This window comes from Asterias amurensis, chromosome 2 (genome assembly GCF_032118995.1).
Source record: "Asterias amurensis chromosome 2, ASM3211899v1".
In the NCBI taxonomy this organism is placed as follows: Eukaryota; Metazoa; Echinodermata; class Asteroidea; order Forcipulatida; family Asteriidae; genus Asterias; species Asterias amurensis.
Genome location: NC_092649.1, coordinates 19,637,335 through 19,652,758, shown reverse-complemented (window position 1 = coordinate 19,652,758; position 15,424 = coordinate 19,637,335). Strand labels below are relative to the sequence as shown.

The window sequence follows — 15,424 nt, the reverse complement described above, 5'->3', positions numbered from 1 at the left end:
CGTTACTATACACACGTTTTTAATAGAAGTTTTCACAGGTTAGTTTTATACAGTCCGCCATTTAAGTGTAGACATTTTGGCTCTACAAAATAGCGGCAACTTCCAACCATTCCTTATCCCCCCCCCCCAAAAAAAAAGAAGAAAAAAAAAACTTAGAAAATGTAAAATAAGTTAATGAAAGTCCCGTGTACTGTCCCATACCTCTCTATTCCGGAGGAACATGCAGAGATTCTGTACAGTTAAGAAGGTTGTGTTAGCTCTCGATCGTATATCAAAATACCCCAGGCCTGATCAAAACGAGGCACATGATACTGTCACATGATACTGTCACATGATCGGGCTAATAGAAGCAAGTCGATTTCTAACTCTAGGCCTAAAGGAATCGGTTGACCCGACCTCCATCATGGTGAAAATGTCACCATCTTGGTTTCCCCGCTATTGATTTCACCATAGCGAGGCTGGGTGTCAAAATAGTCGGGTTCCCTCATTTGAATGCATGCACTGCCGAGAGTCGGTTCAGGAATGTTTGGGTATGACCATTGGGAACATGACTGCCGTTAAAACTCCTACAATAACTGAGTCCCAAGTTTCGTTTTCATTTGTAAGCATTGTATGCGCAACAAAATAAACCAACACAAATCCCCGACCAAGCCAAAACAAATTTCCCGAAGAGTTAAGCCCTAATCATTTTTTATGAAAACATCTCCGATCAATTGAGACTTTGTGCCTTGCCCCCATTCGAGAGTCTGTTCTCCACGGGCAGGAAGAAACGTCAACCCCGGTATCGACTCGGGAGAGTTCTGCTCCAGCTCCGGTACCCGTCGACGTGATTATCCTTTCGATTTTTCTTGAAGATTCTTTTTTTCTTGTTTTAAACACCGTTCATTTCCTGCGGTAGACTGCATCTCAAGTAAACACTAATTGAAATTGATCGAGGCACTATGCTAGAACTCCAAAATATAATTGCCCTGTAGGCTAAGATTATAAGATAAGAATGTTGACCGGCGCAGGAGCTCAAACGTCCGCCGTGTTTTGAGGCTCTGTAACCGTTCAATGAACTCTCGCTCTCGAGGTCGACTTATCTTCCTTCATGATCCAAGACAAATTGAACTATTCGAAAACTCTTCACTAAAGAAATTTCTATGGCAAGAATAATTAGGACCCTTGACGGTCAGTTTGAGTGATTAGTTTAACCTTTGCTTCATCCTCAAGTGAAGTTATCAATGTGGATATACACACAAATTCTCCAAATTCCTTACATTTTGGAAAGTTCTACGTGGTTGAGTGAGTGGGCACGGAATTGATGGTTTGAGGTTCGAGAATCTTCAATTATCTTACATGAAATCGTATTCCCTATAGGAATACATTCCTCAGGAGGCATAATTAGTATAAGCTTTCATCAACTTTGACTTTCCAAGACCTTTTTAAAAGAAGAATTGTACGTCTTCTGTTATGATTATTTAGTGGTCGAAGGCACGCTGGACTTGGTGTATCCCAACATATGTAAGAGAATAATGAATGAATAAACATTCTTGTTGCACAACTTCGTGTGTTCTTTCAGATGCATAAAAGGCTTCAGTTATAAGCCATTTTTTATTTGAGTGGGAAACCTCTTTCTTAAAAGCTACGTTACTTCAGAGGGAGCCGTTTCTCACAATAGTTTGTACTATCAACAGCCCTGCATTGCCTTTTACCCAATAAGGGTTTTTGCTTACAATTATTTTGAGTAATTGCCAATAGTGTTCAGTACCTTTAACCCAATTATAAGATAATACAAGAGGCTCCAAAATGTGCAGGAGAATGGCGCCTATATCAGTTGATGATGTTCCATTTTCTCCCCAGGGTAAGATATCCTTGGGGAAGAGGTTGATAGTTGGAATAACGAGTACATTATCGTGTAATCTGAGGAGTGCTCATATCTTTAGTGTGGCGTCTCAATTGTGGTCTTTTGTCGACCCCGACGCCAGCAATCATCTCCACCCATCAATATTTCGCAATAGACTAAAAACTAAGTAATTAATTCAAAATTTACGTTACGTTTCAACAACTATTATACTCTGACGTCACTCTATTGATGAAGGTGTAGATTATTTTTTACGAATATTATGGTGTTCGCATGTTTATATTTAAGTCAGAGAAAACAATCTTAAAGGAACACGTTGCCTTGGATCGGTCGAGTTGGTCTTTGAAAAGCGTTTGTAACCGTTTTTTATAAAATGCATATGGGTAGAAAGATGTTGTGAAAGTAGAATACAATGATCCACACAAACATGCCTCGAAATTGCGTGGTTTTCCTTTTACCTCGTCGACTAACACGTCGGCCATTTATGGGGGTCAAAATTTTGACTCCCATAAATGGCCGACCATGTTAGTTCGCACAGTAGAAGGAAAACCACGCAATTTCGAGGCAAACTTGTGTGGATCATTGTATTCTACTTTTAAAACATCTTTCCAACCATATGCATTTTATAAAAAACGGTTACAAATGCTTTTGTTTTGACCAACTCGTCCGATCCAAGGCAACGTGTTCCTTTAAGTGTAGATTCGTGACTACATTGTATACTTGCCTTCATTCTGTCGTCACTCTATCTACGAATCTACACTTTCTCGTTCTAACAGAATTTTCATTATAGGCCTACTGGTTTTGTGTTATGCCAAAGTGGTATTAATATTATGCACAAACGGGTGTATATCACACAAAAATAGGCTTTACCCGCATTTCCACTAGTTCATCCTTTCTTACAACGAAGACTTGACTGACAAAAATTACTGAAAGGTCGACCTATTTTGTGCGATGTTATCAAATAAGCCAAGACACCGAGAGCATTGACCATTATCTGAAAAACGAGTCTATCTCCCAGACTCTTACTTCCTATCTAATCTAATAATCACGAACCTTTTAGTCTGATATTTACCGGTCCTTATCTTATTGCCAACAGCTAAATCTAGCAAGATATTGTTTTTTTTTCTTCTACAGAGGCAAACATTATTCTTGCATTCGATTTTAGAAATCGTAAATCATAGGTTGGTAAGTAACCACTGAGTAGCGCATCCTTAACCAGTGGAGTGATGATGTTCCCTCTAAAAGGCTTCATAATTCATCACTACACCACTAATATCAAATTCCTATCATCAACATCGTGAGTTCCCGCGCTATTTTCCCGCCAATTTCTGAGTGTTATCGTCTGATAGACTGAGTTAATATCCCTTAGGATCCTTATGCGACATATTCCAGGTCGTCAAACCTTGTGTTGCTAGCCTGCCTTGCTTTGGTTCCTATGTGATCTCGTCTTGTGACACTTGATTTCAATGGCGTTCTTTAATCAAAGTTGTGGTGATTGAAACAGTAATCCTGTAAATCACTGGGACAGTTTTAAAGCTGCAGTGTACATTTTTAAAAGAGCAGGGCCCACTCTTACATTAACACTAAACCAACGTAGGCCTATATTGTCACTTAAAAACTGCTGTGGGAAAGTAAACGCCACTTCGCAAACTCTGCAACCTACACTGTTAAAAAAAATGTTGTTAATTTACAGTAGTTTGTTTTGTCAATTGGCATTACGGAGGCTACTTTTGTCTACAGAAGATTCAACTGTGATTTTCCACTGTGCATCAACATCAGAATCTCCTGTGATGTGTACTGTACCTTCACAGCACAATCCACTGTAATTGATGTTGGCTAAAATGTAGAAGCTCTGTGGCACAACAGTAGATTTATTTGAAGGATTTTGTTCATCAACATAGTGTTTTGTACACGAACAACTCTCTGTGACAGAACATACACTGCTTTCTGCGCGTTTACGTTGAATCTCTGTTATGTCACATAGGATGACCAATCTTCTGTGTATACACAATGCTTTGTTTTGCTACCTTGACCACCCTCTCATTAATATAATTCAAACAAGAAAATAAAAGACATATCACACACGTTTTATCTCAGTTTCACAAAACATTAACAGTTTTTTCAACTTTAATTGAAATTCACTCAAAATAATGCAACTGTCGTCATTATGTACACAAGGAATAATACTTTTAAAAAAAATTGATAGCAGCATGTTTTTTTTATACATTATAATTTATTGTTTAAAATGACTTAAAGGAAGGGAAATGACCAATTCAATTTTGGTAGAGTCCCCGTGTGATTGGGGGAAAGTTACAAGTCTCTACTCTTGTAAAATGGTGTAAATTGCCATTGTATTCGATAACCATTGCCCCGGAAAGTTATCGAATACAAGGGCCATTTACATCATTTTAAAGTGAGGTTAGAGATATTTTTCCCCACTGATCACATAAGGACTCTATCTATTGGAAAAGAAGGAGTACATCACAAAAATGAATTGCTCATTTCCCTTCCTCTTTAAATAAGTGAACAACTCTGCATGTTTTAACTATTACACATTACCGACTTCAACCAGTCTCTATTGTCCATAAATATTGCATCAATAACAAAAACACGATTCGTACTACGTTTGTGTTCAATTCATAATGGAAATTGTTTCAAGAAAAACTATTAATTAGGGGTAGGTTCATACACTGGTGATGACCTTGATAACAAATGGTGTAACATTTTCAACCTAAAGACTACTGTTACAAAGATGATCATGGTTGTAAGCATCCTGCGAAATGTTTTGGTCTGAAGTGCCCCTTTATCGAAAATCAATCAAAGTTTGCCAAAAATTTGAACCCCCAAAGGTCGGCTTGAGGCAACTTACATACAGTTTCAAATGATCGGACAATGGAAACACTGGCTCAGTATTTCCAACTTCATAAGTATAGGCCTTTTGTCTAAATTTCTGCCAGTGTGCAAATGTGTACTGAAGGTGATGTTTTTGAATAAAATTGTGTTTTTCACATTGTTTAAAATTACTTAAAAGGGAAGATTTTTTCAGTCTTTAATGATTATACAATTTCAATCTGTCTATTATAAGCATTGCAGCAATAATACTTATAAAAACATTAAATACAGTACATACTTGAACTGGTTCCAAGAGAAAATGTTCATGTTAATTTTGCATCGGTGATAAAGAATTATAATTGTGTGTTTTTATCCATACACTGATGTAGATTATAAGCACTGTATACCCAGTACTGAGTATGCAGTGCTGAACACATCAGTGCATGGAGAAAAACACAGATATTAAGCCCAACAGGGTAACAGCGAACATCTGTAAAAAAAAAATTCCCCCAGTTAGTGTTTTTTTTTTACATGTTTGTCACACCAAGTAAATTTTATGAAATTTCAAAGCTTATTTTTATTTTATTTATTTATTTATTATTATTATTTTTTTTTTTTTGGGGGGGGGGTCATGAACTGAGACAAACCTATCCTACTTTATTGCTTGTTAGTTCAAGAGTGAAACAGTTAAAAACAGTTAAAGCGTTCACTTTAACAAGAAAACTAGCTAAAACACTCAGGAATTTTGTTACATACACCATGTAGTGCTGTTTAAAAAAAAAACATTCAACTTTAGTGCTATCTGAACTGTTTTACTTCTACACCACCCACATTTCTTCAAAGTCTTTCAGCTTGGTACAAAGTTGTACAACTTTGTTATTGGGCCCTCCTTTGGTGTTGGAGGACCTCTTGCTGCCTCTTTCCGGTCTAATCTTGAACAGCAGTCTGCACATAAAAAAGATACAAAACTGTACATTATACACATCAATCTAATTCTGTATGCCAGTATCCACTTTAAAGTTGATTTGTATGATTATGCTTATTTGTCATACTCGTTGATGGGCATTGTTCTAAACAGATTGTAGTCTTAAAGGAAGTGAACAGTAGTAAATACTCTTGAGGGAAAATGTTTGTTAAAAAATGTTTGTTTTCTTTTTTGACTATTGCTCTTAACCCTGCGCTGCACCATGCCAGTCAAAAGCGTCTATCCCCCCCCCCCATCGTACAGTCAGCTGCAGTACGGTGTGAAATTGCGTGTAAAACTAATTTGGCTGCTCACAAACTCTTCTAACATGGTACCATTAGACTCAAAAACGTTCACTGAATCCACAGAACAGAAAAAAAAAATGCAAACAAAATGTTCATGGGGGGTAAGCACACTCAGAAAAAAAACAACAACTAATATTTGCAAAAATCCAACTTTTATGCTCCATTACACTATTGCACTGTTTGCTGCAGTACCGTGTAAAATAAGTATTCATTTCGGTTTACACTTGCATGTCTTAAGTCACACAAGTTTGGCAGGTAAACTAACTGAAACAAAAGCGGTTGTATCTCTGTTGGCATTTATGAACAAAATAATTGTGGTTGATTTATTCCAACAGTTTTACTGAATTTATTGGATTGTGCACTGTAGACTTAATCACACAGTTAAAGAGGGTCTTTAATGTCAAATTCAATTTTGTGATATACTTATTTTCCAAAAAATGCCTCCTTGGATGGAAAAGACTCATTAGTTGTTGATAATCCAATGACGTCATGTTTCAAATTGAAGTCACGAATGAACCAAAACAACCGGTACAAAAATGAACCCATTTTTCTCTTGAATGATGTCATGTAGGATGTTTTGAACGTTGACAAATTTTGCACTGGAGGGTATCGAATAGAATGGCAATTACACCACTTTAACATGAGGTAAGAGACTTGTAATTTTTTCACCACTCACATGAGGACTATATCTATTGGAAAATGAGTACGTCACATTAAAGCCGCTCTTTAAGTGCAGTTGAACTGCAGTTGTTTCCACTTGGCCAAAATGAAGAATAATACAAGTGCTTCAAAATAATTACCTTTGCATGAACTCAGGAGTAGCTGCAATATTAGGTGGGTATTGTAGATTGAAAACATAGAACACCACGAACCACATCTGAAGACCCTTGAGAAGATCACTGCAATGGAGTAGTGGATTCCTTTCGATGCAGACTGCACATTTTGCGCTCAGGAAGGGGTTGTCACCTGCAGCAGAAACAAGCATTTAAACAAACATCAATTTATTTGCAAATGCAAATAACAAAAGGACCAGTTTAGGTTATAAAATGAGGTATTTTTTTTTACCAAATCTTTATTTACATCTACCCACAGTTAATATTTTTAAGACACACGGGGTAAGTCTAATGAGCATAGGAAATCTGTGGGCTTAAAATGTTGAATCGGTGACATTTTTTGTTGACCACAAAATATTGCAGTATTTTTCAGATGATCCAGGGTGTGGGAGTTTAAGTTTTTAAGAAAAATGTTGGCAAGTTCACTTTACAATTTCAAATATGAGCACAAAGCTGTAGACAAAATGTCTTATTGGAAACAATAAACCATCTGATTTAAGATTGATTTTATTAAGTATGGGAAACACCATAGTTCCATCAGTAATACTATACTTATCCTTGTAAGCATATGCACAAAAATTTAAGTATGATTGATTTTCAACTCAAATGTACTTCAGGTGAGAAAATTATCATTCAATGTTCAAGTTATTATTAATGGTGAAATTAAATTGGGGAACTAAAATGTCAGTTATTTTCGAAGGTATTTTTTACCTGCATAGGCCAGTACAGGGCTATCCGTGTCACAGTCAAAGTCAGAGCTTCTTGCAGTTTCCTTTATACAGAAAGAAAGAAAACAAATCACAAACATGTATATTATTCAAAATATATAAATACCAGAGGCCATTTACAACATTGGTAATTACCATGACACTGCTATACTTTGTGCCCTTTAAGCTGTTGTCAGCATTTCTCATAACAAGAGCATACAAAACGCGATGAATTTTTCACTGGTTATTTCATGATATTGAAAAGTAAGGGTTTAATATTGATGTTGTACTTGTACCTTTTGTCTATAAACAAATGCCGAATATATCTGGTTAAGTCAGAACTGGAAGATGTTCCCACTTGAAAAGTATTTAAAGAAAACTTTCAACTGATCCATTAGTTATTAAATAATTGGCGCACTACTTGAGATCGCGGCACAGTTTTCATTAACGGAAATTGGTCCAGCGCGCGCAGCGCCCTCTAGCGGTTGTGAACAAACCTACTACTACAGAACAGTACTACACAGTACTACTACTAGCAGTAGCACTCAATCGACAAAAAGATACAAACAAAATGGATCGTCACTTACTATACCATTACCAGACCAGAGGCCGATTTCACAAAGATCTCAAATTGATCGTAACTTCAAATCAATCGTAGTTGCTAAGTAAAGTGTGATGTCACAATACAAATCTCTATGGTGATACTGAAAATTTGTCATGCGATGAATTTTATTGCTTTGTGAAATCGGCCCCTGGCATGCCAGGCTAAAAAATGTGTTTTAATGCATCCTCATCTGCTCATATGTTCACCACAGTGAGTTTAGTATAAATCAGCTTGCCAACCAAGTAAAAAAACAGTAGTAAGGTTAATAGGTAGGCCTAGGCCTAGTGTAGGAATTTTTAGTATAAAAAATTGTGACTGAAATAATCACATTCATTTTCATTTTACTGAATTAATTTGCTGATTTTTAGTTGTAATGTAATGTTACTAAGAGTAAGACATCTATGTATTGTCAGTCAGATGATCGACTAGACATGTTGTAAAATACTACTAGTAAACTAGAGCCAGAGGGTAGGCTAATTTTAATTAACTGAAATTGGAAAGCTAGTAAAGCAAAAGACAAGACATTTCCAGAACCAGAAAAACAACTTTATAATTCATGTCCATGGACCATGGCAAACAACAAATCATCCCAAATCCACATGCAGCCTGTCTGTGTGTGTTGTGTTGACGTTATGCATGCACACACACAAACACACACAATCTGTCATCTATCACGTCTATCATCGATCTGACGATCGTCTGTCGCTAAACATGATAAATTTTCCAATTGTCATATTTTATGTTCAAGCCTAACGAGCGTTAGGCTTATGTTAACCATGTGACTTACAATAATAGTAATAATAATCATATTAATAACACAGAATAGTGTTTTAATCTTACCTGTAATTTTTTTGTCGTGGAAACTGATCAGCAAAGGTCAAGTACAAACTCTTCCAAAAGTTCAATGAGCGCACAATGTGACGTGATGGTGGAGAGAGCGCACGCGCACAAACGACGGCGGAAGATCCAGCCGGTCTGAACCAGTTCCTGCTGATCACTTTTTCCCCTTTTTGCCGCGCACACACACAGAAGACGACAAGAACTTCGTAATGGTACCCGTCTTCTCTTTGTTTAATGCAAAAATTTGAGGGCCACCAGGGAAAAATCACTGTAGTGTGATACGCTAGGGGGGACGATCTCTGTTAAATGAATTTTTTATCAATGAACCAAGGAAAGTTCAGAGCTTTCTAGTCCGACACCACAATGTTCCTATGATAGTAAATGCAATGCTTTTTTACATGAGTAGGGGCATATCCTGTAATCTTCGGACGAAAATTAGCTCTAGGCTACTAGGGCCTACGAGTCTTCATTCCAATTTTTACTTTACTGAGTAGCCTACACCACACATGCCCGCCCGCGCCACACCGATGATGAGGGCCGTAGTTTTCCCTTTCCAGCACTGATATTAAAGCCTAAATCCGCAGTTTATTATAGTGGCTAAGAATGGAAGGCAATTAGCTGCTATATCAGAGTGCAGTTAGTTCTGTTAGAGGACAACCCGGCTGTTCAGAAACAGCAGAATGTGTCAAATCCTCAAGGGTTCACTGTACCGTCACAAAATGTTCCTACAACAGCAGACTTACTTTAAATTTACAGAGAATAGGAGGACACTGTTTAGAGACTGCATATGTTTTGTATATTCACAGAGAAATAGGAAAACGGCAACTTCTGCTGTTCATTTTTGATTCTTTCCAACAAAAAAGCTACTGTGAATTCACACAAATTTTTTACAGTGTACTTGTTCTTGTCTCTTTTTCAGTTGTATTGTGAATACTAAATTTTGCATATATTTTGCCTTAAATGAGTGTAACTTAAGTTTAAACGTAGTTGTGATATACATCAGAAATGCAAATGAAATAAATGGCTCTACAAATCGCCAAAGTGATCAACAACAATTCCGTTTATCATAATTAATGAACCTCTCCAAAACCAGTGTAAGAAGTACCTTCTGAACGGCTCTTAAAACCGCCAAGAGGTGATCAACAATGATTACAATGTGTCCTTATTATGCAATATGGCGACTATCAATGGTTGTTGTTGATGAAGATAGACCGTGACATTAGCGTGATGATAACAGATGACTATCTCATTATCAGACTTAATCTAGTCAATGAGAAAAACGCGCCAAAAATCTGGCAGATTAGTGCAGTGGCACGGACTGGTTGTCCGTGGATCGATGATAACTGCATAGCGAGAAATTGACTTCGGAGTCTCGATCATTTCCATACGTCAAAGGAGTGTGTAATGATATGTGACTGGATTATTGCTCTCAAAACGAGTCAAGAAATAAATTGACTGATACAGTGTTAGAGATAAATTTCATTTTGCTTAGAAAGAGTGATGAGTCGAAAATGAAAAGTAAAAAGAAGAAAATAAAATAAACATCGATTCCAACGATTACACATGATAAAAACACTACCATGGAGCAAGAAAATATAGTTTTCTTCTTCTAGCTATGTCTGTACTGTGAAGCAACAATCTTCATTATTTTGTTTTATCACTATTATTTTTTTGAGTGGGGTGTGAGAACTGCATAAAATTAATAGGCCCTTTAATTATTATCATTAATTTTACATTTCCAAATTATTAAAGGAACACGTTGCCTTGGATCGGTCGAGTTGGTCTTTGAAAAGCGTTTGTAACCGTTTTTTTAAAAATGCATATGGGTAGAAAGATGTTGTACAAGTAGAATACAATGATCCACACAAACATGCCTCGAAATTGCGTGGTTTTGCTTTTACCTTGTCGACTAAACACGTCGGCCATTTATGGGGGTCAAAATTTTGACTCCCATAAATGGCCGACCATGTTAGTTCACACAGTAGAAGGAAAACCACGCAATTTCGAGGCAAACTTGTGTGGATCATTGTATTCTACTTTTAAAACATCTTTCCAACCATGTGCATTTTATAAAATACGGTTACAAACGCTTTTGTTTTGACCAACTCGTCCGATCCAAGGCAACGTGTTCCTTTAAGCAATTGCCAAAGAGATAAACAAAGCACAATCAAAGGAAACTTAAAAAAAAAAAAACGTTTGAAAGACCCCGAATCTAGTGACGTAAACCGACATAATATCATGATTTGTTTTCTTGGGGAGGGGGGGGGGGGGGAGGTCATGGCCTCTGTTGGTGGTGGGGGGGGGGGGGCTATTTAATAGCTATAAACAAGTTCACCACAAGAGGGCGCGGCACCTACTTTTATGGTATAAGGACCCATTTATTTTCAGCAAAAACTATGTTCATATTAATTTAGAAGACGAACATGAACATTTTGTCAAGTATTAAACCATGTAGATATTATATTAATTACATTATTGGAAAATACTTTACTATGTTAATCATTCATTGTAATAATATGAGTAAAATGCCCCTAGTTTTGCAATTGACAATGAGCTTGTAAAAAGTAGTTTAGTTTTGCTAACTAATGTAAAAGTAAACACAACGGTGAACAATCGGTTTGAAATGGTTAAAGGAACACGTTGCCTTGGATCGGTCGAGTTGGTCTTTGAAAAGCGTTTGTAACCGTTTTTTTAAAAATGCATATGGGTAGAAAGATGTTGTAAAAGTAGAATACAATGATCCACACAAACATGCCTCGAAATTGCGTGGTTTTCCTTTTACCTTGTCGACTAACACGTCGGCCATTTATGGGGGTCAAAATTTTGACTCCCATAAATGGCCGACCATGTTAGTTCGCACAGTAGAAGGAAAACCACGCAATTTCGAGGCAAACTTTGACCAACTCGTCCGATCCAAGGCAACGTGTTCCTTTAATTGATGAATGAAGAAAATGGTCTCATATTATTGTCTCAAGTTGTTTTGTGCCATGGGTTAAAACAAAATAATGTCTAACGTTAAATTACTTATGGTGGGGGAACACAAGAAAGGGGTTAAAAAACTGAAAAGCACTCAATCATAAATTTACTTGTTTAAAATACAAAGTTTTTGTATTAGGTTGTTTCGCGCTGAATAATAACAGTAAGTTGTCTCTTTCTTGTCCTTGTCCCTGTGCCCTGTGAGTGCTGCATCATCAGAGCTAAGCAGGAGAGCTGTGCCGTGTAAGTTGAACACCGCCCTCTTTTGTTTGGAAACGAACATCTCAAATGCACGCAGTTACAACGAGTGTAAAATTAATTTATTACAAACACTCAGAACCTAATTCGCAAACTTGATTCAACAACACAATCAACGATACATTGGTGTACAAAACAATGACTACACAAAATAGAGTGTATTTCTGACTTACAACATTACGGGCATCATGGCCATCATACCCCATATGATTATATTTATATTGACTTGAGATGCTACTAGCAACACCACACATGCGCAGAGAGCAGTAGGTTACTTTGCATTTTTCAACGGTTTTTAGTTCTTACAACTAAATATCATCAGCCAAAAAAATGACTTTTCTTATTTGATTTTCTCACCAAATCAATAACTGTATTCGTCTTGAATAACTAATTCATCCTGACTGTTATGCTTAGTACATGTTGCTAGGCAACGTATCCCCCAACCACCAGCTGTCGTCTGCGCGCCCAAAATCGAATAACGTAGGCCTAAATGCAAAAAATAATTCTTATAAAAATTGATGATCATAACCTTTATGTAAATGCCTATTTTTAGATGAAGCTTATGAGGTAGTTTGTTATATTAATTTTTGTCATGGGCAACCCCTCCGTCCATCCAATAAAAAAAGTTAAAAGGTTACGTGACGTCAGAATGGCTCGTGCCAAAAATTTACATATCATGGATGGATGGACGCACAACGTGAGATTCTGACAACCGCCTCAACACTGTACATCACTAGTGTCACCTCGCATGTATGAACATGTTCATACTATGATGCTGAACATTGGATGTACGCGCGTGGAGGGTAAATCAAACGAGGAAGGAAGACGTTGTGTGTTCTATCTGCCGGTTGGCCTCAAACATGTTGAATATTTTCCACATTTCATGAAAATGTCCAATAGTCACCTATCAAAAGTTTAACAGTTTATTAGCCTAAGGATAGAGCACTTGGTGGAGTAAAATTTCAGGGAACTGTCAGTGCATTTCCTGCAAATTTTCCTCTGTTTTCGACATCCGACCGGCGTCTAAAAAGCGTTCGTCATGAGCATTGAGATACCATCTGGGTTGACGGACTTGCTGCAGGATTTCACCGTAGCGGTCCTGCGTGAACGACCCGAGGATTTGGTGGAATTTGCGGCGTCGCATTTCGGCAAATTGAACGAAAGTGGTAACAAGGGAAAGAGGGGAGTGAAATTCTCGGAGCCTGCGGATGCAGACTCAGATGTCGATGATGAGCCACCAGGTTGGTTTTTTTGTGATTTAAAAAATATTTTGAAGTGACATACAAAATTAAAAAAAAAAACATTTTGTTCAGTTTTTAATTTTATGCAGGCAAGATCAAGTACACCGGCTAGGCTACTACATGATTTTTTTTACTAATATAAAAGTTTGGTTCTGACGTCTTTTTAAATTTTATGAAAAGAAATTTAATTATACGACAGGGAAAACTTTCCGTATCGTGTCACCACTTTTATGAAATAAAATAGTATCTTAAAATTAGTGAAAAAGTGGTGGCAACATACGAAAAGTTTACCAAAATAATTGCTGCTTTTAGTATTTGTTGGTCTTTTGTTCTTAATCTAGTAACGTGAACAATTAAACATTTGGGAATATATTATAAATAACCTTAACAAATAAGACTCACAAAATCACCTCAAACAACCGAACTAGTTTTAAAACTATCTAAAAATTCTAAACTAGACCCCAGCTACAAAATTCTCAGTCAGTATAATTTGACACTTTTCATTTTGAGTATAACTATAAAACACAATACAGTCAAATTCCACAAACTCCTAGTGGAATTGTGTTAATGTAGTAAATCTACCTGTCTTCAAGTTGCCTGTCTTCACTTCTATAATTATTATTATATTTTTATAGTTATACACGGTACCCGTTATTCCCGTTTTACATCTCTTAAAGCCGTTATACACTTTCGGTAAACAGTATTGTCCAAGTCCCACACTTCGTGTATCACAACTTATATATAAAATAACAATCCTGTGGAAATTTAGGCTCAATCGGAGTAGGGAGAAAATAACGGGAAAACCAACTCCTGTTTTTGCGCGTTTCGCCGTGTCATGACATGTGTTTATAACAAATCCTTAACTCTCACTAACGAGAATTTATATTGTTTTACCGTTTTCTCAAAAAGTAAAGCATTTCATGGACTAATATTTCAAGAGAAGTCTTTCACCATTACCTTCTGTAAACCTGTAAATTATTTGTAAATCTGTGAACTTTTTCTTTTTTTTCTGTACCGAAAGGGTCCAATGGCTTAAAGGCTAGCCTCAAGCCTTCATACTTCATGTGAATTGCAGTTTCCCTGCGTCATTTAGGGGGTCGAAATTAACTACGTTTTCCAGGTAGCCCAACCACAGGGCTAGTAACCCTGAATTTTTACTAGCCCTGAAGAAATTTCAGTAGCCCTGGCTGGATTTTGGTTCCCTTCTGTATTGCATTGATTTAATTTGCTTTCGTGAAAGCATCAAATGCTTCAGATAATCCTTTTCTTAAAAATAATGTTTTTAATCCCCAGCCCAAAGCTACCTACAACCCTATTTGAAAAACTAATTAAAAGTGTAAAATTTGTTATACATTTTGCTCTGTGCGCCGCGCCAAAAACCAAAAGGATGCCGCATTGCATGCCGCATGCGCTGTGTGGTGTTTAGAAAGCTGGTGATCGGATAGCCTTCACGTACTATTTTGACCAAGTGAAAAAAAACCCCACAAAAACCCACATTATGACAATCTTATAATATCCCAAAATGTCTGGCCGAAATAATTCTTTTTCAATTAAAAATGTTTTTCAAGAACTAGTGATTAGAGGTTCCGTTGTTATAAGAGATTCGTTTGCAATAAAATCATCGATGTTTAATGATCAGCAATGCACAGAATTAAGGAACTTCGAACAAATTTGATGAACTTTGCCCGCCATCGCGCGCGCCTTCAATCAACAAAAGTTATACATGTTTGAATATGCTTCAAGGCTGTACGTTGTACCAATCTGCAGACATGCTGGACACTGTGTGGCAATTCTTTCTCGGTATGTGAATGTGTACTGTGTTGGAGTCTAGCAAGTTCTCTTATGAAGGTAAAATCAATGTACAATCAACGGCCAATCACAGCGTGCAGGATGTTGGTTAGCATGTTATGCATGTGGTGGGTATTTCCGTTGTTGCACAACGTAGTTTGCACAACGTCGTTTGGGTGTGTGGTGGACACTCAGCATATGTGTACATACGAAACCATGTGTGCGCGCGTGTA

General features: G+C 37.0%; 1 protein-coding gene and 1 long non-coding RNA gene across 3 annotated transcripts in view; one reads left to right on the top strand and one right to left on the bottom strand.

Moving 5' to 3' along the window:
• Positions 1-4,019: 4,019 nt before the first annotated feature.
• LOC139933991 (uncharacterized) lies at positions 4,020-9,004 on the bottom strand. Its single transcript, XR_011785667.1, has 4 exons — positions 8,929-9,004; positions 7,489-7,549; positions 6,745-6,910; positions 4,020-5,620 (listed from the first exon to the last, which is right to left on the bottom strand). It is a non-coding gene; the product is annotated as an uncharacterized lncRNA (long non-coding RNA).
• A 3,938-nt stretch (positions 9,005-12,942) lies between these two features.
• The window catches only part of LOC139952173 (cAMP-dependent protein kinase type II regulatory subunit-like), a 52,778-nt gene continuing 50,296 nt past the window's right edge, over positions 12,943-15,424 (top strand). Inside the window, exon 1 of one of the 2 annotated variants that reach the window (XM_071951206.1) lies at positions 12,943-13,403. In XM_071951206.1, coding sequence (XP_071807307.1) covers positions 13,202-13,403 — 202 coding nt within the window. In that variant the 5' untranslated portion in view covers positions 12,943-13,201. The remainder of the gene's footprint in view (positions 13,404-15,424) is intronic. The other variant, XM_071951196.1, reaches the window with a different exon arrangement.